The following is a 25,750-nucleotide window of genomic DNA, read 5'->3' on the forward strand; positions in this document are numbered from 1 at the left end:
AACACAGGAAGTCTACTTCCTTCCGTAATATCAAACGTAATGTCGACTCATTGCTGCCCTCTTTCAGATGGGGCAGACATTGCAGTCCTATAAATCAAATCCGTAGAGTTGGCGCTCTCGAAGTGACTACTACACATTTATCTATAATATAAATTTTGAAATAATCTCATCGATAATGTCATTTTGTTCGAGTCATTCTATAAAGTCAAATTTTAGCATCAATGACACCACAACATGCTTCACATCAACAAGAGCAAAAACTTTTACAGCCACAGTGCACGATTTCATTCACTATGCTGGTTAATCAGATGGGTTGACAAAACCTGACTTCAATCTCTGTCCTTACTTTAATCCTTAACTTAGATATTAGGCTTTCTTACAGGTATAAAACAGGAAATATAACAAAAACCAACAAGTCTTTACTATTAATCAAAAAATATTTTAATACACACCCTTTTCACATAAATCAAAGCGCTTGCAGACAGTTGTATTAGATTTCTCTCCAATGCATTTTTCTTTAAATATAACGCTATCCTTTAAACATCTCTACATCACTCTGAACATTAATTTTGCACTGTATTTTTAACAATCATGGCTTCCGATATGGAGGTCAGGTGTGTCTAAAGCTCAGTTGGAGTACTGAATGCAAACAGTTCAAATAACTGCAAGTATTACTACATGTGCAAAAGTCCAATAGTATGCAATCATTTCACACCAGGAATGAATTTCCAGGAATGGTCCACTCGAAAACAAAGCAATAACGTCACTGTCATTGCGACACTTTGACATGAATATCAGGGACCGCCACGTATTTACCGACTTCAAAACCACTGTCTACTGATCTCATGTAATGAGTCATTTTCAGGAGAACCACAGATTAAAACTAAAAGGATCTTTTCTGGTAGATATCCGTAACTTTCAGACCTAAATAAACTGAGCTCTTCTTTCTCTTTTCACAAAACCAAACCAAACCAAAACAACTCAGTGCCTGACGGTGTGAATGTGACAACAAACAGTTCAGTAAAATAAACTTCAATAGATTCTAAATAACATATGGTGGACCTTGAAGTAAGCCTTTATTGAAACAAACAGTTAGCATTTATATTGTGTATTAGCTCAACCAACCACACAAAAACTGCATTTGGACCAGTCAGCATCAATGTTGGGTCTGAGCTTGGCCTGTTCAGGTGAAGATTTTAAATACAACGTACCTTCATTTCTGAGTTCAACCTTTTGCCTTTTAAGACAAGTCATTCAGATTTTTTAACAACATAAAAAAAGTGCCGGTTTTGGCTCTGTGCAATTATTTAACTTTGTAAATGGAAGGCTCTTAACATAAAATGTACCTTTAACTGTAAAACCAGAGGTATAAGACACTGTTAACGTCCAACAACCTCCAAGACAGAAAATATATCACTGTGACAGAAAATTAGACTCATTTGTAAAATTGAGATACATGTACATCACACAGTATGAAAAAGTTCATCTCCAGTCATTTGACCAATCTTTTCAAACTCTATTCCAATATACACGTGTCATATATAAATTCTGCTATACATTTAAAATATGCCACACCACAAGGAGCTACAACTTAGAGCTTTACCCCATGTAGTGCTTGTTTGAGGGGCTGCGTCATTTTTGATCTGACTGCTTTGATCTCTTCCTACAAGCATAAAGACAGCATCAAAGCAATCCGGAATCTTGTCTGTCATCTCACACCCTCAAACTCAGCAGTGAACTTCCTCTGGGTGCTGACAAAGCAGAAATACGTTTGATATCAATCAGATGAATGGATTCGCATACATGCAGAGATTTCTTGAGAACTTTTTTTTTTTTTTATCCCAATAAACAGATAATGAAATTTAGTGATTTGGGTAATTAACCACATAAAGATTCATTTGTACCTTACAGAACCCATTATACTGACAAAGACATGAATTAATCACGCTAGATTTATTTGTATAACTCCCATGAGTTTCTTTCTTGTTGCCAGTCAGCTTGTTAGGGCAGTACTTCATTAGCAAGTTCACCCTTCCAATGACGTGATGCATTTCATGTATTCTATCAGTTCTGTCTCTGTTGCTGGCCAACACCTGTCACCCAGGACATGATGCTTCAGACGGATCTTAGATTTTCATGTCCTTTGAAGCATATCTAATTTCATAACACGATTACCACCTCTGAACTGCTATCTCCCAGTACTGAAGTCCTGGAGACCACCTATAGTCCAGTCCCGCATCATCCTAACTGGATCGGGTCTCCTTGTGGAAGCATTGTTGAGGTGGGCACCGTGGTGTATCGTGGGTCCAGTTTGGGCACAAAGCCTTTAAAGTCTCTGGAGGCCTGAGTCCCAAAAACATCCAACAACTGTCGGTTCATGAGAGCAAACCTGGGAGGGGAGGAAATCAGTATTTTAAATTATTTTCTATATAAAATATACAGTTCAAATGCAGTATACACAGCAGATTAGTCAACGTCATACCGTGATTATGCTTCCTCTGACTTTGGCCTCATTTAGTACTTAGATCATTAGTGTGAGGGTTGGGATTTTAAAGTAATGTCTACCTATTCAATCTCATCTAAGCAAAACTAGGGGGAACATCACCTTTCAATGAGGACACTTACCTGCCCTTGGTTAAACGCAGCAGGAACTTCCAGTATGTAGGCCTCAGGTTCTGCACTTCCATCACAGCCTGCATAACAGTAATGAGTCATTCATTATTTTCCTTACTCAGCAAGAAAATAATTCTGTGTGTGTGTGTGTGTGTGTGTGTGTGTGTGTGTGTGTGTGTGTGTGTTTGTGTGTATTTGATGCACATTTGTGCACGCATGTTTGAGTTCCACTCACAGCTTGAAAACAGATAGCAGTGGAGATGGCATATATGACTGTGTCTGCATGTGGGAAGTACGGGAACCAGCCGGCCTCAATGCCCTTGAAGTACAGGGTCTAAGGGCAGAGGTCATTACATGTGCTGTTAATGATCAATCCAGATGTGCTCTACCTTTACATGTATAGTAACACACATCAACATGCAAGTGAATTTTCGGTCATTCTAGCACGACAGTGACACGGTTCTATGTCACCGTTTCAGATGAACCTAGTTTTTTGTTTTCCAGTAAACATCAAAACTCACTGATTGTAAAGACTGTTTATTATTATCATATACAGTATTCTCTCACATTTGGTTCTGGTATAAGATATTAACATATACTAATACAGGGTTGTTTATCATTTGAGAGATGAAAATATATTTTGTCCATTCTCCAGATGCCAATTAATTCAATATTTCCTTGACAATCTAAGTGCATTTTTACTCATGAGCAATTGTTTCTGGATAAAACTGACTTGAGCGTGTGTTAAAGTTTTTTTTGCTTTACCTCCACCAGCTTAGAGAAGAGGTACATGGATATTGAAGTGCTCTTGTAGAAAAGCATTGAGATACCAGCCAGGAAGCCTTGAAAGACAAAGGATAAAGGGAAGGAGAGTAAATCAGCTGTAGAATGATAAAACTCTGAGGAGCGTTAGTTTGTCTTACCAGCAACCAGTGCATGGAGTTCATCGTCAATATCACGCATCCAGCGCAGCAGGCAGCTTGTTCCCTGAGTGGCAGAAAAGAAAAAAAAAAAAAAGATCAATCATGTGACTCACAAAAACTACAACGAAAAACAGCAAGATAGGGAAAAGAAATCCAAATGTACCTTGTAGATACTGACGAATGAGCCTAGAAAGGCTCCGAGCTGGAAGTTCTCTTTGTTGTAGAAGAGGGACGGGAGTCGTGAGGGTTTCCAGAACATTTGCCTAAATGCTGAGGGCATTCTAAGACAACACTGAATCAGGTAGCCCACACTGAACATCCTGACAAAACCCTGGACAGAAAAAAACAAAACAAAAAAAAACAACAAATTGTCTGGTAATGTATATTATCATACAACAACAGAATTTGTGACAAAAAAACTCAAGAATATTTTGGTAAAGATAAGGTCTTACTTTTACACAGTAGGAAAAGCAGTTGTCCTGGTAATGTTTACAACATCTGTGTCTTGGACCATGTTTGCATCTGGATTATAAGTATGAAAAAAAAAGGTTTTTGTTGTTTGTTTTTAAAGTGATTAAAGCTATCATGAGAAACATTACATCATTGGTTTAGCTGTTGGCTATTCAGTTGTTAATGTGTTCGGCTGGGAAAACACACACCAATTTGATCCATTTGGTCTGATAACATTTGGGGGGGGGGGTTTAAAAGAGCTCCACCATTATAATATTTATCCATGTTCAGGTTAGCAGTAGGCAAAACAGCAGTGTTCATCCTGACTGTGGCCTACCCTGGTGTGACTATTGTGGCTGCAAAACAGTGAATAAATTGTGTTGGGCCTCACACAAACCCTGGTGACATGACTTGTTTTTTTATCCATTTGCTCTGATAAAATATGAAAAATCTAGAGGAGCCGCACAATTATTTATGCATATTCATGTTAGCGAAGGGCTAACAGGAAGTTGCCCATCTGCTGATAGCAGGTGTTCAGCAGGATGCATCCTACTGGCAACACAGGGATGTTTCCACAGACTGTACAACAACCAAATGCAGAGATTAACCTAGCAGCCATGAGCTTAATGAGCGTTGCGTGAAATCAACTGACAATCGCTTGAACGTAACGGACGTTCATCAATATGAAAATATGACACACTGCAGCTTTATGTAGTGGGCATCCCGCCAAGGGTGTTTGTGTGTCTGCGTATTGATGTGTATCTCACATTGATTCTAGCAGTTCCCTGGTGTAGGCTACCACAGTTTTCCTCCTGGAGCTGAGCCTTTCTGCTGATGCTGGCGACTCCTGTGTCTCCACAGCAGCTGTCCTCTCAAGGGGCCGTGTGTGAACATATTCGGTCACTGCAGCGTGGGTTGGTATCTCTTCCTTGCCAATGATGAACCTGAGACAGAAAAGGCCCTCTTATAAGTAAGAGCTCCCAAAACACTGTCTGCTAATCAATATCACTGCATCCAAAGTCAGTAGGAGCAACTTACTTTAATGCAGAGAATGCAAAGCCTTTGAGGCCGTCTTTAGTCCTGTGGTAGAAACCACACATTATTCTCATGTTTTAATATTTCAATGCTGTTAAAAATAACCAACTGTGCTGTTCTTACCTGAAGAAAAACATGAAGAGGGATGCAGTTATGCAAAACAAGAGCACCTACCGGTAAGCAGACACAACAAGAGCACATCAGGTTAAAAACAGGCACTATGTGACTCATTGAATCGCCGCCATGAGCAAAATGACGAAATAATTGACCAATCAAGAGGGAGACTACAACCTTACTGCACATAAATATATAAATACATACATTGTGGATTTTTAAAACCAGGTAAACCTATTTCATAAAGCTGACTAAACACTTTCCAGCTACAAAGCTTTCCTTCAAACAGCGAGCCCAATGAGAGCCCATTAATTCCCGCAGACAAAAGCAAGATGTTAACGGGTTCTTAGCCAGTGGGAATGCAGCTTTATTTACTTCCTTTTCCTTTCAGCTCACCCAGTCCTCCCTCTCCTCCTCTTACCTCGCCATGTTTGATAGGTTTGACAATCCCTCGTGTCACGGCCATGCGGAACAAGGTCTCAGTGGCCTGAGAACAAGATCACAATGCTTGATATACATCATGTGACAATAGCAGATTAAGAATAGAACCGTAAATTTTTAACAGGTGCAGCTCTTACAAGATTCGTCATGTATATTGTAAGAAGTCCTCTCCTGAAGAGACAAAGGGAGATATACCAATAAATTCTCAACAGTATTTTCCAGACCCATGATACTTAAGAAATATCAAATAACTTGACTAATGCCACAATGTACTTTTTAGGAGTAGTGCTGCACTTGACACAAGTAAACTTTCATGTTTAACATGAATAAATACAGACAGTAAATAGACGGGAGTCTCACCTGCTTTTTCGCTCCAAGCGGATAGCAATGTAGGAGGCAGGCAGTGCTGACCCGAACCCAGCAGACCAAGAGTAAAATCCTCCCAGAAGTTTCCTTCAGTTGGAAAAACACAATGTTATTCCTGTGTGCTGGATACTGAAAAAGGTGGCATACACATCCTTTTCTTCCATGCACAGAACTGATCAGGAGAAGAAGAGAATCAACCAGAAGAACTGATTATTCCATTAGCATCCATGAAAACTTAGCCATTAGCCACCTCTCTTGCAAATCTGTAAACGCTTAAAAAGCACAATTCCTATTCTTCACTTCCAAGGACAGGACATGAATCCACAGTGAAAGATAGCGAATGATAGCGACTGTGAACTGGAGTGGCTGACCTGAGAATGCAGAAAAAAAAGATGTAGAGACCTCCATTGGCAGTAAGGAAAGAGGTAGAACGGAGAATCTCAGGGAGAAGCCTTTTGAAGTAGTAATCCTTCTTCCTTCTCCTTAGAATTGCTGCTATCTGGAGAACACATCATCAGAGATAGGAAGTAACAACATGTTAGCTTCAGCAGTAACCCTACTTGTACTTTGCCTAAGTGCTTTTATTTCTGCCAAACATACACCTTCACCCCGACATTTTAAGACAAATATATGTACTTTCTTTAAACTTACACTTTCAAAAAAGGTGTTTGACTGCATTTAGGGACAATTATCAATCATTTCTATTTCTCTACTAAACCTTTGAATTTAGGCTCAGCTGCAGTGTTTACACAAATGAGGAAATTTATGAGAAATATTTTGAATATGTCTAATATTAATGAGGTTAATAATTATAACGTTATTATTATAATAATACGTTACATTATGTCCAAACCGCCAGTAAAAATGCATTAGTGCAATTTAGAACCTTTTCAGCGTCCTCTTCATTTTTGGGTAAACGTGTGTGACAGCGTATAAAAGTACCTGTACTTTGTAAATAAAGTGTGTACTTTATCTACCTCTACGAGTCACTGTCAGTGGTGAGAAGACGTGTTCAACTTTACCATGAAACTGGTCGGCTAACTCGCTCGGCGTTAGCTAGGAAACCGGTGACAACGAGGTACCCAACCAGTTTCCATTCGTGACAGCAAACACTGCAAAGGCAACCTACTAAACTGGTATTCGGAGTACGCTGGAATTTTGTTAGTGTACATGCCACATTTCACCGGTTTCCTATTAATGTGTGATGTATTTTTTTTCTAAAGAGCACTGTTAAACACATCACCTTTCACCTAAACTATGCAGCTCCTCCGAGTTATGCAAGCGAGGGATCCTCCAATGTTTGCATTTTCCACAGAACTAACTAGTTAATTGATAAGCTAGCGTGGGCTAACTTTAGCTTCAGAGTCTAAAGCTCCAAATATCTCAGAACAAACGGCGAAACTTACGAGGTAAAGAGGGGCGTATATTTTGAAGGACACCTCCAGAGCACTCCTCGCCACGTCCACCGTAGACTGCACGCACGACGGGTTCCAGGTGTGACCGATTTCGTAGCAGTTCTGCGGGATCTTACTGAACGCAGCCATGACTGTAAAGTGACAACCAGCAACTGCTTGGGCGCGGGTACGCGCCGGGGTGCGCGCTCACGAGGCGACGAGACATCCTGTACGGAGGATTCTGGGTGAAAAACAAAAGACAAACGCATAAAGCCTATATTATAGGGTTGTTGTTGTTTTTTTAATTCCCCGTTTGATTTTCTGCATTTCAATATATAAATGATGTGTCATTAAAACCGACTTTTATTCTATACTACTTAATGTCTGTATTTCTACACGTGATAATTTCTTTTTCCTCATTCACTATTTATTTATACATCTCTACGTCCCTGATATCTACCGAGTCATGTTTTGTCACCTACTATTTAGGATTGCAAAAGCAACAAATCGTTACTGAATACACAGGCGAGTCCTGTGCTCAAGTCTTAGCATAAACCCAACCAGAAATCCTTTGTAAAGTTGTTGAAACAATTGTTGCTAAAATCCACACACGATTTGAACCATGATTATCTTGAGAAAGTGCTTTGAGCTCTACCCAGTCGCTTACTAAATCATTAACGTGGATTTATCCCTTTTTTTTCTTCTTATTTATCTGACGTCCTGAAGGTTTTCTGACAGAAAACGACCTTCCAAAAAAATGTACGTCAGGTCAGGAATTTCAGTTGCACTTTGCTTTGTTGTAAACTTTAGAGGGGTGTAACATGGGTCAAGGAAAATGTTCCCAAAAAAGTGCACACAGTACAAAGAACAAAACATTACAGAGCCATAAACCAACTTGAAGACATCAGTCACAGGGAACAAGCACTGTGCTGGGGGCTGACCCAGAATAAAATAAAGCTCAGGTGATTGCGTAGGAACAATGTGTTCTTATACATTCGGATATCAAGGGTGACAGAACACAATCCTTTCCGTAACCACATAAGGCAATAACAACCATCTGTCATTATTATCAGCTGTTAACGGTCTTGTTTGCCCGTAGAGGCACCACCAAAAGCACTTTTCACTGCAACGTAATGTTTGCAGACTGCAATGACACGTGGAGTTTTACAAAAATAGGAAAATCAAGGATCAGGGTAAAAAAAAAAAAGAAGAAGACAAGAACCTATTGCTGCTTCACGGGATGCCGCTTGAGCTCTTTAGGTTTGTAGTGCAAAGAGTTGGCCAGCAGGTGTCAGCATCGCTCCTCTGATGACGCGTCACAAGGCTTCAGGTTGACGCAGGACATCAGGGACATAAACAAGTGCTGGCGTGAGAGGAAGTTACAACATACACTGGGTTAAAAAAGTCACTTGAGATAAATTCAGTGTTCGCACAATAAATCAGGGTTACGACACAAAGTATATATGCTAATATAATCTGGGTTGCTCGATCGGTTCGTGTATTAACTTTGTTTCCTCCGATAGAATTTTGCAGCGAGATTAAGCGATTTAGAATAAATCTACATGTTTTCCTCGTAATTATTACTTGTTTAAGTTTTGTTGATCTGGAATAAGTTTAAAGATGAGATATTCATGTTTGTTTGTTTGTTTGTTTGTTTGTTTTTTTCTTTTGTTTGTAATCTGTGGTGCACAAAAAAAAATCCAAACAAAGTACAGTGTTTATTCGTGATCACCTCTGGAAAATTGACTCAGGCGACCCATGCTGCTTGACTTTGCATTTTAGCATAAGTGGATCAATTAACTTAATTTCCCAGTAGGTTATTACATATGATAATTATCGCGAGAAGATTGAGCGGTTATCATCCGTGCAGGGCCCATACCACGGAGGCGGTCACTCCTTCGCTGCTCCCTGGCTGAATAGCGCAACTGTTTGTGTCGAGGGTCGGAAGTACTCCAGTTTGAGCTGTTCTCATGAAGCAGGCAGCGCAGTTTTAAACTTCTTGAACTAAACTCCGCGTCTAGTCATGGCGAGGACCTGGGGACTTTTGGGGAGTTGTTTGTTGCTTTTTCTCGCCCCCGGTGCGGAGGCGAAGAAGGGCAGGGAGAGAGTTTATTATGTGGGGATCATCGAGGACCTGTGGGACTATGCGCCGACTGGGAAAAACTTACTAAACGGGAAAAACGTCGAAAATGATGAGTGAGTTTTGATAATTTTGTTATTTTTAATTATTATTATTATTATTATTATTATTATTATTATTATTATTATTATTATTATTATTATTATTGTTATTATTATTATTATTTACTCTCAAGAGTTCCAGTCCAAGTATTGAAGGTTTTTTCGGCAAAACGTTGCGTGAATGTTGCGTGCTTTACCAGCAGTCAGATGGATGCACTGGGGGAAGAGTGAGAAAGACAGACCCCAAATCAACCACAGATACCTCTCACGTACTTAAATGAGTAGAATTTCCATCACGTCTCCAATACTGATAGTACACAGAGCCTGTTGTTTTATTTTTATCATCATTTTGACGGCTGTAGTTTGAGCTGGTCTCCTTTCACCTATAGGTGTATCTAATATTTTGTGCATCCCATTTGGATGGTTTAAGGTGAATATATATGAAGGGGAACTTCCGGTTGAAACCAGCACCCCAAATTCCAGCCTCTTCAATGATAGTTAAAATAAAATAGTTCTAAAATAGATTCATTGAATATGAAACTTCATCATCCTCATGAAGGGGGATTATGTGGCAGGGGTATTATAATATTGAAACCCATCAGTGAATTCTGCTGTGGTTGATTGTAGTTGTCCCAACACATAAATAACAATATATGTCATGTCATGTCATGTCATGGTAACAGTAAATACCACAATGGAGGAACTGTTATAAATTCAATTAAGCAATTGGTAATTACAATGAGGATAAGTTGTTGGACTAAACTGGAAGTTATAAAAGGGGGGCACAGGGGAGTCAAACCTCCCAATTCAGCTCTCTAGTGGTGGTTCCGCCTGTTGGGAGTGGCAGTTAGGCCATGGCCTGGCCAAGCCTAAATTAGATGTTTCATAAAAGGACATATCTTGCGCAAGGGTGGACTTTTCTGACTTACATCAGTCAGGCAGTCTGTATTGCCTTTTATACTGCAAGTGAGCACGCACAATATGTCCACTTACCACAGGATGTGCCTTGGTTGTTTTAGTTCATTTTCCTGTTTCAAGTCTTATTTGTAGCTATGCGGTTGAAATAGAATGGAGAAATGTGGTTAAGGTTACAACTGTCACAAATGTACATACACTGTAACTCCTCGAACTCCATCACTGAAATAAACACCTGAAGAAACACATTAAATTCTGCGGAGATGAGCAGATTATGAGGTGGAGGCTCAGCAGGAAATGTAACTCATCAGAGCCCTTGGGTGAATCTAACGCCCGCAATGCTTTTTTTATCTTCCCCTTTCCTTTGGTTGTCAGCTACAATTGAGGTTGGCAGAGCTTCAGTAACAGGTTATTATCCCCCACAAAGGTGTAATCACAAATTGTTACAGACCTGCAACAAGATACCATTTGTTTTGGGGCATTAAAGCTACAATTAAAGGATTCATGACCTATTCCATGTCCATACATTTTAAAAGTAAGTTCAGTCTTTGATTCACAATGAAGTTGATAAAAACAACAACTTTATTATTGGACCAGTTTGATACTTGGTTACGTTCATATTGCAGCTTTGACAATCAATTGATAGTCAAACTTGTTATATTTCTATGCATATTGTGTTTTTATACTTTTGTTCTCAAACTAGTTAACTACTGTTTAACATATCATGAACATTTGTGATCTGATTCCTGTGTTTATAATCATAAACTTAATGGACTTCCTTTTCCTCAACATTATTGAAATAGTATGACAGTGCATGAAATTACCTCACATTGATTCCTTTTGTCTGATTATTGTTCTGTCTGTTGATTTTTATTTCAGACATGCATCAGTATTTCTGACTAAAGGACCCCAGCGTATTGGCAGTGTGTATAAGAAGGCTATGTTCCGTCAGTACACAGATGCTACGTACAGCCAACTTGTCCCCCGACCCAGCTGGTTGGGCTTCCTGGGGCCGATACTGCGAGCAGAGATTGATGATGTTATTGTGGTTCATCTTAAGAACTTTGCAACCAGGAGCTATTCAATGCATCCCCATGGAGTTTTTTATGAGAAGAATTCAGAGGGTACATAGAAACACAATTACTGCCTTTACATGCTAAGACACAGCAAAAAGATACTAATCAGCACTTGTATCTGAAATGCTTTACATCAGTCAACAGACGTCTCCCAGCATTGACACCTTGGCTACTAGTACTTGCTGTAATGAAGTAGACTGACCTTAATCTTTGACTACCAAACTCTTTTCAATTCATCTTTGAGTCCCAGCACTTGTTCCAAATTTGAATAAATTCTCACAGGCTGTTCTGGAAATGTGATGTTGCAATGAACAGACGGAAAACCAGAAAACATTTTGCCTCCAGCCCATGGCTGTCACTCGCTCAGGGGCTGAAAATAACGTAAAAATGTACAAAAGCATTTTAAAACTCTTAGCTGGCAAATATCTCTGGTTTTGATACAATTTAAATTAGATTTTATGAACAATGACATTATATCACCACAGATATCTGAAAAGTAACTCTAGGGGGTTAACAGATGCTGATTAAAACCATTTTTTCAGTAGACACACTTCTCATAATACATATTTGAGTCTCTTGAAAACATTTTTTTACTACATTAATTCAAATTAGTGGAACACATGCTTAGTGATGACTTTTGTGACTGACTACGTCATCATCGTCAATTTTCCAGGCACATGGAACCCAATTTGTAATCCTTATCTGTGAATTAATCCAAAATAGGCCTAAGATTTTGGTGTCTTGGCTTCTTTTGTTTGGTATGCATTTGCACGTTTGTTTGGTCTGATAGCAAAACAATATCTGGGTGGAAAAACTAAAGGGGATGATAAGGACACACAGGTTTGTGACATGCCACAGTATTAAGACTTGAGTAGCTATCAGTGAAGATATAACCTCCTGTCAGTTATCTCTCAAGTATTCTGAACAGCTCATTGATGTTACACAACCAGTCACCATCCCCCACTCATGGGGAGTTGTTTTCAGCCGGTGGAATTTACAGAGCTGTAGAGGAACTGACACTGAAAGTTAATTTTCCTTACAAAAACCCCCCCAAAAATAATAGCTAAAGTTCTCTTTTGTTTAAGGAGCTGACATCATTCTGCTGAATCGATTGCAGCATCTTTTTCATGTGTACTTTTAATATTATCAGAATACATAACAAGCCCTTGATCAGGAAGGGGGAAGGGGAAGGCGAGGACGAAGCCCAGGAGTGGTGTCTGTCAACAAGTCAAGAAATAGAGCTAATAGAATCATCTGTGTCATGATATGAGAATAAACGGGAACAGAGTTCACCGCCGCAGTGATACGACTGAGATTGTTGATTTGTTTATGGAGCAGACACTTTAACACAAAAGAGTTACGACTGTTCAAGGAAATTAAAATGGCATTGACTTGAAAAACCTCCATATCTTACAGTGTAACAACATGCATTGCCCTTTGTTTTGTCTACTATTAAGTATTGGCTGAGAGGCTAAACTGCTCTCTAAAGTCACCTCAGCAGAAACAGGTCTTCTCGGTCTTGCAGGGGCGCTCTATCCAGATGGGACTTCTAATCTGTTGAAGCAGGATGACGCTGTTCCTCCAGGAGGAAGCTACACCTACCGCTGGGAGGTCAGGCCAGAATTTGCCCCCACGGATGATGATGCCAATTGCCTGACCTGGGTCTATCATTCTCATGTGGAAGCCCCCAGAGACATAACCTCGGGACTTATAGGGGCACTGCTCACCTGCAAGAAAGGTATTAATCTGAGAGGTTTAAATCAAATTTATTTTTAACAGTCCCCAAAGGCCTCCTCACAGATATTGATCACCAAAATCTTTTCAATTCATCCACGAGTCACCATGGACCTAAGTACAAGGTTTGGAGAAATTCCCTCAAAGCCATTCCTGAGACACTGCTTTAAAGAAAATGGGAAAGATATCCCATCACCAATTGAGGTGACAGGGCACTTGACTGCCAAAAGCTTTTCAGTTCATCCTTTAATCCCAGTAGACATTTGTACCAAAGAAATTCCCTTAAGGCGTCCCTGAGATGTTGCATTAACAAGAATGGGACGTACGGACGGACATATGACCCTTACAGATGACCTTAAGACTTTAATTTCAATCACGAAACACTGCCAAAAGAAAGCTATCGTACATATTGAGCTGTTGATGGGCCAACAGCATTCGGCCTGTGTGACTCAACTTCCTGTCTTATGTCAAGAGATACTGTCTTCTTATCTCTTGTAGGGATCTTGAAGGAGAGTAATGAAGCGCTCCAGACAAAGCCAGAGTCTGTCTTAGACCCAGCCCGCAATGATGTGATCCAGGATATCTTCTTGATGTTCAGCGTTGTCGATGAAAACTTGAGTTGGTACCTGGAAGAAAACATTCAGTATTGTGCTCATCCGGAAAGTGTCAATAGAGAAGACCCAGACTTTTTGGAGTCAAACCTGATGCATGGTGAGACAAAAGTTTTTGATTGAACCCAAATATGACTAAAAGCTGCTTAAGTTGGTTGTCACTTAGTCTTTCACAGTTTAGCAGCTCCACTCGGCACTTCAGGTTACCAGCTCCATGAGTGTGCAGGGCTAAATTTGTTCTCTTTGTCTTTCCGACTAATCTCCGCTTGTGTTTTTCTCTGTGTGACAGCTATCAATGGCTACATGTTTGGTAACCTGCCTGGCATTGAGTTATGCCAGCACCGTGCAGTAGCCTGGCATTTGTTTGGAATGGGTAACGAGGTGGACATTCATTCTGCCTTCTTCCATGGGAACACATTACTGGACCGGGGCCATCGAACCGATGTCCTCAGCCTTTTCCCAGCCACATTTGCCACTGCTGAGATGGTCCCAAAAGCAACGGGAAAGTGGCTCCTGACCTGCCAGGTTAATGACCACTTGCAGGGTAGGGCACCTGACCTTTAACCTCTGTGTCATCTGTTAGTGTATCAGCTAGGAGACTTTACTGGCTGCTGACAAGGGAGAATGCATCCTTTGCTGTTTTTCCAAACAATAATGTCATGAATCGTTCTACAAAAGAGCTTGAACTCTAAATTCTGAAGACCTGTATTGTATCTTAAGTCAAGTCTGTTCAGAGTCCAATGAACAGAGAACAGAATGAGCTATGCTAGGTAAACATGCTATGAATAATACTGGCACTTGAGAAAAACCACACCTATTTGACATGCAATGTTTTCCATGGTTTTTCAATAATATAACTTCTCAGATTTATTTACTGGAACTTCAGGAAGATACTATCAACTCAAGAGCTGAAAAGAATTTGAACAGGTTAACTGAGCCCATTAAAAATGTATTATTTTATGGGCAATTAAATCTGAAACTTTCGACTTTGGACATCCTCATGCCTTGTTTCACCTCGTGAAATGTGTGTGTGTGTGTGTGTGTGTGTGTGTGTGTGTGTGTGTGTGTGTGTCTTCCAGCTGGGATGCAGGCCTTTTATGAAGTGAAGTCATGTGGCATTGGGAGCAGCTCAGCACCGATGGGTGGTACTGTGAGGAATTACTACCTGGCAGCTGAGAAGAGCCTTTGGGACTATGCACCCTCAGGAAAGGATCTGATTAACGATGTTCCTCTTACTGAGCCCGGCAGGTGGGAGCAAGCATCTTATCAATGAGTCACTGAAGGTTAGGGGTCCACGTCACTTAAAGGTGTAATTTATTGGTGTTCTGGATAAGCTAGCCATTCAGATAAGTAGAAATTTTGACTCTACTGCTGTTCTCAGAAACAAAGAATATGAGTTGAGGCCGAAACACAAGCTTCGGGGGAAAGATTGTAACTGCTGATAAAGGCGGCCAAAAATGAGTTACTTTTTAAGGTGGCTGGGTCGCTGCTCCTCCCAGGGATAGTAAGTCTAGGTTCTATGTGCATATGTGCAGCCCCCTGGTACAGCTGTCCCCCCTTAATGCTACAGCTAATTTTGAGGGGAAAAGTGATATAATGAGTAAGGATGGGAATAATTCTAAGCTAGGCATCGCATGCCTCCAGCTTTATCAACTCTTGAATGTTTTTCTGACAGTGCAGGAGAATGATATCATGTGGCTACGCCTTGGAAAAGGAAAAGATTCGGAGCAATGTAATTCATCATATAGGAATGGATAAGGGAATCGTAAAAGAATCAGACTGATAAGCAGGATGCTAACGGCATCAACATCGCTAAAATCCTATCAACTCCTACCCATTATTTTCAGACGTGAATGATTGGGCTTGCTTGTTCATGCACTTGTAAATTAATATTGTCGTATCTTATGTATTCATCAGCTGACCTAAATTAGTTGAAACATTAATTGCTTAATTTTAGCATGTTTTTTTTCCCCCAAATTTAAACAAGGAAGACAAGTTTTACTGCCCATAGTTCTTGCCAGACTGGCATGCTGACATTTTTAGATAACACCTATGAATCATTAATTCATATTCTAAATCAGGAACCAATCATTCTTACATAATAAAAGCATGTCCATCAAAGCTAAGCAGAGAACAGCAGGGTAACAAAAAAATCTAATGTGCAGTGAGAGTAATGAGGATTCCTGCAGTCTGTTAAAGCAGCTTCATTTCAACCCTAAGGCTAAATGGGAAAACTAGAACTACAAATAAACCTCCACACAAATAACTACTGTTGAAACTTTCCTTTTAAGATCTTAAAAAAGTGGCCTTCCTGTGTTTATGGCCTGTTGGCAGGGCTGATGTCATTCCTGTAGTGAGGCATGTGTATGTTATGATGTGAAGTGTAAGCAGTCTGGATAATAATTTGGCTGTTGATCTAACACACTGACACCCCTCTGACTGGCCAGCTGTTTGTTCTCTTCATTTCCCCTGTTGTAAGAAATTCCTCACCACTGCTTCAGCTGCATCACATCTCCTATGTCACGTGCATTTTACACTAACCGGTGTTCCCCTTTCCTCCTTCCCACACTCCTTCATCTCAGCGCATCAGAGACATTTTTCAGCACAGAAGGTGGGAGGATCGGAGGTCGCTATTTGAAGGCGATGTACAAAGAATACACAGACGATACCTTCAGCACTGAAAAAACAAGACTGCTTAATTCTAGTCACCTAGGACTCTTGGGTGAGGCCCGTCTTATCACCAAGGTCTTAAGTTGATGCCATCTCCTTTGTTCCTTTCACTCTGTAGTACACTGGAGTCTGTTAGAATGAACTGTGTGTTTGTCCAGGTCCAGTCCTGAGGGCAGAGGAAGGAGACACTATCAGATTGACATTCATGAATAAGGCTGATAGAAACTACAGCATTCAGCCTCATGGCCTGCACTATGATAAACGCTTCCAGGGAAGCAGCTACGAGGATGGTGAGTAAGAGGCCTGTTACACTGATTTGGTTTCACTGATTTAACGTGTAATTGTTGGAAATTATTCCGAGCATCAGAGGACTCATAAACAATACATATGTTTTGTATTCTATAAAAGGTGCGGGTTGCTCATGGTTACCGAATTAGATGAACAGAAATTTGCATGACTATTGCCTGAGGGATGATAAAAATCTTCCTGTGTAGACTAAAAAAATTGTAATGGTAAAATTTTCTTTAGTTTGTTATTCATGTAAAAGAAGTTTATTAACACAACAGGAACATGTTTGCACACATAAGCAACAACATATGCAACAATACCATGAAGCAAAAAATAAAGTCATGCATTAAATATTACATGTTTCAGAATATTTCATATTAAAATGTTTCTTTAATGACAATCGCTGACATAAAAGAATGTACTGGTAATAAGCCTCTATTTATTAATTAGTTTTATAACATTAGACGGACCGGTGATATAAACAGTCAAGCAAAATGTCAGGTTGACAGGTAGAGAAAATACACACCAACTGCTACAGCTCACTGAAAAAAGACTAGACCTAAGCAGTCATTGGAGATGACTAAAGTGATTCCAGACCGGATCATTCACACAGTCCTCTGTGTGCATCAGGTGTTGACAAGCCAGGCTCCCACGTTGGCCCGGGAGAGAACTTCACCTACACCTGGAAGGTGTTGGAAGGCCCATCGTCATCTGATTCTCCGTGTATCCCCTACTTGTACTACTCTGCAACTGAGCCCACTGAAGACACCAACGCTGGATTAGTGGGACCTCTGCTCGTGTGCAAGAAAGGAACACTGGGGGACAACGGAGCCCAGGTTGGATTCTAGTGTCGAACATTTTTTAACAGAGAAAAACAGCAGTTCTCTCTTAAGAAATCTTAAATTTAACCAGTGTTTAGTTTTTCACCATAACTTTTAAACAATAGAATTTTCTTTGAGTCAGCGAATGGAGTAATTGTTGCTGCACTGCTGGGATGGAAGATTAAATGATGTCCAACATGCTAGTCACCTTCCCCTACATAGTCCACTATACTACGCCATCAAGTCCACCACCCTGTCCACTACATAACCTACAACCAAGTCCACTATCAGGTCCACTACATAGTCCACTACATAGCTCACTACATAGTCCACTATACTACAGTATCAATTTCACCACATAGATCACTATCAAGTCCCATACCAAGTCCACTGTTAAGTCTACCACCACATGATCCATTATGGAGTCCACTATCAAGTCCACTACATGATTTACTACTCTAGCTGATGTCTTGTTTGTATTTATTTGCATTTGTGATGAAATGATTTGTAGTTTTTCTGCACAACCTTATTTGTGTGTGCTGTGTTCACAGAGGGGCGTGGACAAGGAGTTCTTCCTTCTGTTTTCTGTCATGGATGAAAACATGAGCGGGTACTTACAGGAGAATATCGACAAGTTTGGCAGCAACGAGACAAATACAGAAAATGAGGAATTTGAGGAGAGCAATAAGATGCATGGTACTCAGTATTTGTGTGTTGTAAATATTTCACGGAACATATTTGATTTAAATATCGGATCTATTGCATTTGGTTATTTCTGAACTTCTTGGTTGTGTTTCTTTTTGTTTCATTTCAGCGGTAAATGGGTTCATGTATGGGAACCTCCCTGGACTGGACATGTGTGCTGGAGACAAAGTTAAGTGGTACACCTTTGGGCTCGGCACAGAAGTCGATATCCACGGCGTTTACTTTGAGGGGAACACCTTTGAAAAGCAGAGCACAACACGAGACACGATCAACCTCTTCCCGCACACTACTGCTGGGGTCGCCATGCAGGCGAACAATCATGGTCAGTCACACTACTCTTTGTACATTTCCTCCTAAACATACAAGATTCAAACCAAACAACACATCCTGTCCTTCCTCACATTGTCCACAGTCCCCCATATTTCAAATTTTGTTTGACAATGAGATTTGCTCTTTACAAACACACTTAAATGTGTGTTTCCTTTGACAAACTACACAGCGATTGACAACAGGAAATGTTTTTAGGGTTTATGGCGAACCTCAACAAGAACTAGAGCACGAAATGTCAAAACTGTTTATAGTGTTTTGCATCGTGTCCTGGGATATGTTTGGATTCGTGTTAATTTTTGCTTCTATTTTCAATTTAATTTTAGTGTCAGATGTCAGTTTTTGTATAGTTATTCACATCCTGTGTTTGTTGTATAGCTCCAATCAGAGTGTTAGTAAATGACTGGATGAAGAAGATGTTGATTGTGCTGGAAATGCTCTTGAGTGACAGTTGTTTTGTTGTCTTGTCCCTGTAGCTGTTGTTAGCGGTCAGTCACCATTAGCTGCATGCATGTGGCTGGCTCTTTCTGCATTTTTAAATCCTAAAGGAGTGATCAGGAGGAAAAAAAAAAACTTTTAATGAAACCTACTTGCGAGTACTTGAAAGTCAACTAAGTTTGATTTTATTTTGGTCTTTTGAATAAAATGCCTGTTAGTTTTCACATTTTAGCAGTTTTATCAGTGTTAAGTTTAGTCTTTTTTCGTCGATGAAGCCTTTGACTGAAAGAAACTTTTTGATTGTACCTTTTTGTTGTTTTCCATGAACATTATGTCTGATTCTTCCCTGGCAATGAAATACGCTCTCATTCATTGTTGACTCAATAACAGCAAAATACGAGTTTTTTTTGTCTTTTGAAGTGAAAGCATCATAAAGCATTACTTTCATTTAGTTGGCACATATGCTGTCAAAAACTGGAAACTCTCCCAGATAAACTGTGTCTTCATAATTTTAACCATACTTTTTTTACGGTTATAAAAAAATTGAAATCTCCTTCCTGACAGGTGTGTATGAGGTGAGCTGCAGAGTAACAGACCACTTCTCCGGTGGCATGAGGCAGCGGTACAGAGTGAACAACTGTCCAGGACATAAGGCCAAGAAGATGCAAACAGGGCCGACCAAGATTGTGCAGTATTTTATCAGTGCCGAAGAAATTGAGTGGGACTTCTCACCAGACAGACAGTGGGAGCTGGAGAAACACAACACGACAGCCGAGGACAGGTGTGTTTGATGACATGTTTCAGAGCTGGAGCCTGTGATTTATGCTTATTACTGGTTATTAATGGAAACTAACTGGTGTTTTCTACCAGTCCGGGCAATGTATTTGTGGGGAAAGGGAAAAACAGAATTGGCTCATGCTACAAGAAGGCGGTGTACAGAGAATATACTGATGACACCTTCAGTGTCCAGAAGAAACGGCAAGACAATCAGCAACATTTGGGCATTATGGGTAAGCTTATCTTCTCCTCATGTCATTTTTACCAAGACAGAAGAATAAAACCATAAACACCCTGGTTTTCTTTTCCTCTTTCAGGCCCGATAATCAGAGCAGAGGTAGGAGAACAGATAGTGATCACATTCAAGAACAAAGCCAGCCAGCCATACTCGATTAGTGCACATGGCGTTAAGGCCAGTGGTGCTCACGTTCCTGTTCAACCAGGTGGGAGTCAAATAAAAGCGATACAATTTACAATGATAAGTGTGTTCCTTCAAAAGAAAAAGGGCTTAAAAGCAGTGCACATGTTCTCTTCTCTTCAGGTTACATGATTGAATTGACGTGGGATATTCCTAAAAGCTCTGGTCCAGGGGTCTCGGACCCTAACTGCATCACCTATGCCTACTACTCCAACGTGGATTTCATCAAGGTACTTGTTTCCTGTGTTTAGTAAAAGTCCAATTTTAAAATAGAGTTTACAGTGGAAAAATTGTGGAAGAACTATTGCATGTTTGACAGAGCCGGTTCATTTGTGTTCATTCACGTTCAGGATCTTTATAGTGGTCTTCTTGGGCCGCTGGTGGTATGCAGGTCTGGGACCCTGTTTGGCGAGGGTCCTGACAGACGGAGGACTGACGTGAAGAATGAGTTTGCTCTACTTTTTATGGTTCATGATGAGAACCAGTCCTGGTACTTGGAGGAGAACATTAAAACATACCTGGGCATTGACAGTGATGCCTTCAAACCAGACGAAGACTTTGAGGAGAGTAACAAAATGCACGGTAAGAGAGGACGGGGGGGGGGGGGCAACAAAGAATTAAGCTCTGACATCATCAAGATGACCTGTCACAACTTTTCATACAGCAGAAGCAAGATGAATGTTGATGACGGATGTAAGGATTCAGACAAAGTTGTGGACAGCCCCCACATATTGTTAGCAAAACATCTGGGCACACACACATAAACTCTTACTCTGGCTGGAACCACATGGAGTCAGGTGAAATATTGAACTAAACACACCATCAAACACAAGCTATGAAAAATATTTTAAATAATTGTAGGTTATACAAATTTGAAAAGCTAATGTCAAAATGCAAACAAGGTACATCAATTGACCGCAAAATTAAACAACCACAAGCCTTTATATGAAATACTGGAACATAATGGGAAGTAGCTGTACTACTAACAATTATTTGGATGAGGTTATAAACCCATGTTTACTGTAAAATCATTTGTTACATGTAACACATGTTTCACACTACAACTAGAACACATTCAGAGAACGTATACCTTACTGTGTTTTTGACCTACTTTGTGAAGGATCTTGTCGACAGAAGTGTAAGCAAAATCCATGACCATCCATGACCTTTACCTGGCCCACTCCACTACTCTGCACCAAATTTGGTGAAAATCGACCTCATAGGTTTTGTGTCATCCTGCTGACAGACAGACAGCAGATACCACCAATAGCATGACCTCCGTGTGGAAGGTAGCCAGAGCAGCAATCCATAAACTCATCTAAATGCCACAGACCAGTAAACCACTGCTCCTCCACAGCACAGCAACATTGATTTGCTAATGTTGTTTTGATGGTTTTCTTGTTTTTCATCAGCATATCTGCTGATCAGATGATATGTGTTCTGCAGTGAGTGTGTTGTAATCTTTTTGTTGACGGAAGGGATCAATGGAAAGCTGTATGGTAACCTGCATGGACTGGTGATGACCCAGGGTCAGACAGTGGACTGGTACCTCCTTGGCATGGGCAACGAAGTGGACATGCACACTGTTCACTTCCATGCCGAGACTTTTACTTACAAGGTAAAATTAACCATGAGAAAGGACCCCATCCTCACCTACTCACTCTGTGTAGTAAGGCTATTTCATTTAAGTAAAGTATTCTGGTATCACATGATGTTATCAGCTAGAAAAACCTCCACACACTCACACAGGATGGTTCTCAGCAGAGCCCCTTTCTTCAATGCTCATCTGTTTTTGTTTCCTTCTGTCCTTCTGTGTGTGTGTGTGTGTGTGTGTGTGTGTGTGTGTGTGTGTGTGTGTGTGTGTGTGTGTGTGTGTGTGTGTGTGTGTGTCAGACGGACCATGTGCACCGCGCAGATGTTTTTGACCTCTTCCCTGGGACATTCCAGACAGTTGAGATGGTGGCTGGGAACCCAGGGACGTGGTTGCTTCACTGTCATGTGACTGACCATATCCATGCTGGCATGGAAACCACATTCACCATCAAAAGTGTGTATAAGTGGTGCACGTGTCCGTCTTATTTTGTTGGTTCAGTTGAAGAGAGTTTCACTCACTTATATCATCTGCTCTTTTCAGATGAAGCAGGCTTTTCACGTGGTAAGATTTATTTCATCTTGTTTCACAAATGATTGTAACTCTTCCCAGTACAGGCGTGTATTTGGTTCGTTTTAGTATCCATCGACGCTTGCACATCTGGGAAAGGGAAAAGAGAAGAGAACTGCTCACTCATTTACGTCAGTTATTGACATGAAGGGAATTTTTATGTCAGTACAGTTTTAGTTTAGTTCATGGATGTTGCAGGGTTTACACAGTTGATTCACAGATAAGCTGTGATGTGAAATGTGAGTGTGAGAGGTCCTTAAAGAGTACAAAAACCCTTAACACTTTCAGCTTCAGAACCCATTATTTCCTTCTTTTGGGTTTTTTGCAGTGGAAGTAAATGCAGAAATATTCAGACTCGTGATCTCTCCCTCCTTCTCCTTACCACTCCACATTTCCTCTTTTCTTCCTTTCAAACATGACCTTTCTACATGTCATCAATCTCCTTCTCACCTCCCCTTTTCAGTTGAAACAATCTTTAACAGATTTATCTTCATTTTCCAGCTTTCGATTCTTTGCTTTCGTTTTTCAGCCATTTCCAATCTCACTTTTGCATTCTCGTTGAAATCGATGCACACTTTGTCTGCTTCCTTACAGCTACACAAACCTTTCAGATATTAAAATGTCAACCTTTCTAAGGACATTTATTCCTTATTTAAGTTCCTTTCTCTGTTCTACTTTTTAAATTATTTTGCTTCATATATATTCCTTTTATTCCAGCAACTCACAGTTGGCATTCACATTGCATTTTCTGCAGGAAATCCTTCAACTTTCTTTCGGTCTTGGGGTTAAGTCTCTCTCGTAGGTCAAAAAGGGGAGAACTGAGCAATCGCTCTACCACTGTGTGTTGGTAGGGAATAGTTGTGGAACGTTATCCATCTTTGCTAAGGCTGATATTCTTATTGTAGCACTGAATGCTCTGCCAATGAAGTTTAAGCTAGGTTTTGGGTTGTGCCTGTACATTTTTGCTAATAACAATAACAAATGGAACATCTTAATTTAAAATGTCTCACTGTTACTCATCTTTTCTTCTGTTTTTAACTTCTTTTTTTTTTTCATTCAGCACCAAGAACTGAAGGCTCCATGAACATGATTCTACTCACTCTGACAGTTGCTCTTATAACCACAAGTGGTCTGCACTGGTGACCCCAGGGACCATGTGTCACCACAACACTGCTTGCTAATACGCTTCCAAAAAAAAAAAAAAAAAGGGGGGGTAAAATCACTATTGCATATGTGTTTGTCAGAGGCTATATATGTGCAAATATTAAGCAATTAGCAATCCAGTCCAATGTTTCTGTGCAAACATGTTCTTTTATTTCAAACAAAAAGAGGCATTTTATATTTTTGAATTATTTTTTTAAGATTGTATTCTCATGTTGAACCAAGTTTAATGGCATTTGTTTTCTTGGTTTTGCAAAGCACTGCTGTACCAAATATCTAATTCCAGTTATGAATGTGAAATAAATTATTTTAGTCGAATTTGTCATGGTATTGAATGTTAGTTTTTATTGCATGTTCACAGTGCTACTTCATTTTCCTTGTCATGTGTTAGAATGATCTGTCACCACTAGGTGGCGTTAATTCAATCTGAATGTCTTCATGAAGTGAATCTGTACTGTATGTCAGCTGTCTACGCCCTGCCTAGACATGCAGGATGCTACAGGTTGAATGGTTCACAGGCATTTGCGAATATAATGTATTTTCTTCAAATGTAAATGCTCTGTTGTGAAGAGGTTGTTAAAGGAAAAGGAAGGTTTAGAATGCGTCTCAAGGGAAACGGCGTGCTGTATGGAAAAGAGATATTAATGGTTGAATTCATCATAATTTGACTTCAGTTTTACCTCAAGCCAATAAGAATGTCTAAACCTAAGTTGACTGCCCGGCCCATTATAGATTTGAATTAAAATTGTATTGGAAATAGATAAATGTTACATCTAGAACAAGGCTTCCTGACTATTTCTGGTCTGATCTGTATGCCGGCCTCCGTCCAAACCATGGATCCCCAAACTCTTTCCCCCAGACAGTCAGAACTTAAACCAAACAGTGGGTCAAAAGCAAACACATATTATACAGTTAAAACGTGTTTTGTCCGTGTAACACTCTCTACCACTGAGTGACACCTCTCCTGATCCTTTTATGAAAACAAAATTATGAGAGCTCCTAGTTTCAATTTCTAGAAAACCGAATCAAACCTTATAATAGGCTTAATTTAAATCCCGGGCCCTACTTTGGATGTTTTAGCCTCTCTCTCTGAATGCTCATTTACTTACAGGAGTTTCACAATAAAGAACATCCAGACTGATATGACATGCGTGTCTATGACAGTTAAAACTCATATCAGGGTCTTCTCTTGGCTTTATTTGAGGTCTAAATCACACCAACATCGCCAAAGTCCATCAGGATACTCAAACAGTCCAGGTTGATGAATCTGGGACTGACAGATCATTACCCATCAACATCTGATTTCCCAACTCTGTGTGTGTGTGTGTGTGTGTGTGTGTTAAAGCTTTTATCTGATGCATTGATCACAGCAACAGCGCATATTACCATATCAATGTTATTTCGATGGTTTACTGTCGGTCACTGAGTGATTGATTTGCATATTAATCAAGGGTCAATGCAGCAAAATACTTCTGACAACGATGGTGACTGTGACTGTGAGTTTGCTGATGTTGCAACCTTCACTTGTAAACATGTAATATTTAATCCGAATCAGCCTCACATACAAGGACATTACGATGCAGGGTCGAGTTACTAGGACCAACATTTGTTTAGGCACCACACCAAGTCAGCAGGCGCAATTTGCGTCACAAGCAACACGTCACTGAGAATTAAGTTCAGTGTATCTTAAAATTAATACATTGAATCGTAAATATCTACACCAGCGGGGAATCCAGAGCAGTAAAACACAAAATATCTGCTTTTCACTCTTTGCGCAAGAGAGCTTCAGCTCGCTTCCTGCTCTCTATCATTACCTGTTACTGATGCAGACTGGTTGAGGTAAACAGCTGATACTCGTATCCTTATCAGCAAGAATCCATTATATGTTCGACTAGACTTTGTTTGGCTTGATTAATCCATTCCATTCATCCAGTTTTTAAACGCTTTCGGACTTCCTGTTTTGCCATGACTTGGATAAACAGCATGTCAACATGATTTTTTTCAGACTATCTAAAATATGCGCAACTAAGGCGGATTTCAGAGGAATTTTATTTACAGTTTGTCCACCTTAATGGTCAAACTGCTGCTATCGCAGGAATCAGACCTGCCTTGTTGTTGAGTGTCGGTCGGC

At 40.1% G+C, this 25,750-nt stretch overlaps 2 protein-coding genes and 1 long non-coding RNA gene across 3 annotated transcripts; 1 reads left to right on the forward strand and 2 right to left on the reverse strand.

Moving 5' to 3' along the window:
- Positions 1-418: 418 nt before the first annotated feature.
- Positions 419-7,526, reverse strand: tmem135 (transmembrane protein 135). The gene is made up of 15 exons (XM_086226087.1): positions 7,349-7,526; positions 6,314-6,441; positions 5,937-6,029; positions 5,714-5,747; positions 5,557-5,622; positions 5,145-5,191; positions 5,025-5,066; positions 4,754-4,930; positions 3,989-4,058; positions 3,700-3,867; positions 3,537-3,600; positions 3,379-3,455; positions 2,849-2,947; positions 2,626-2,693; positions 419-2,389 (listed from the first exon to the last, which is right to left on the reverse strand). The coding sequence occupies exons 1-15, from the start codon at positions 7,484-7,486 to the stop codon at positions 2,239-2,241; spliced, it is 1,422 nt and encodes a 473-aa protein (XP_086082213.1). The 5' UTR covers positions 7,487-7,526; the 3' UTR covers positions 419-2,238.
- Positions 7,527-9,022: 1,496 nt separating this feature from the next.
- hephl1b (hephaestin-like 1b) lies at positions 9,023-24,027 on the forward strand. The gene is made up of 20 exons (XM_086227304.1): positions 9,023-9,532; positions 11,312-11,556; positions 13,034-13,246; positions 13,741-13,953; positions 14,143-14,397; positions 14,933-15,101; positions 16,436-16,575; positions 16,682-16,813; positions 17,442-17,647; positions 18,184-18,328; positions 18,447-18,659; positions 19,667-19,883; positions 19,973-20,112; positions 20,197-20,322; positions 20,421-20,527; positions 20,648-20,879; positions 21,776-21,915; positions 22,191-22,344; positions 22,432-22,452; positions 23,519-24,027. Exons 1-20 carry the CDS (start codon positions 9,360-9,362, stop codon positions 23,599-23,601), a joined length of 3,324 nt encoding a protein of 1,107 aa, XP_086083430.1. The 5' UTR covers positions 9,023-9,359; the 3' UTR covers positions 23,602-24,027.
- On the reverse strand, positions 16,520-25,738 carry LOC147248713 (uncharacterized). The gene is made up of 3 exons (XR_015119577.1): positions 25,434-25,738; positions 22,410-22,548; positions 16,520-16,689 (listed from the first exon to the last, which is right to left on the reverse strand). It is a non-coding gene; the product is annotated as an uncharacterized LOC147248713 (long non-coding RNA).
- Between the last annotated feature and the right edge of the window lie 12 nt (positions 25,739-25,750).

Source organism: Aulostomus chinensis, chromosome 15, assembly GCF_037954235.1.
Source record: "Aulostomus chinensis isolate RoL2024-O1b breed Wild chromosome 15, RoL_Achi_v1.0, whole genome shotgun sequence".
In the NCBI taxonomy this organism is placed as follows: Eukaryota; Metazoa; Chordata; class Actinopteri; order Syngnathiformes; family Aulostomidae; genus Aulostomus; species Aulostomus chinensis.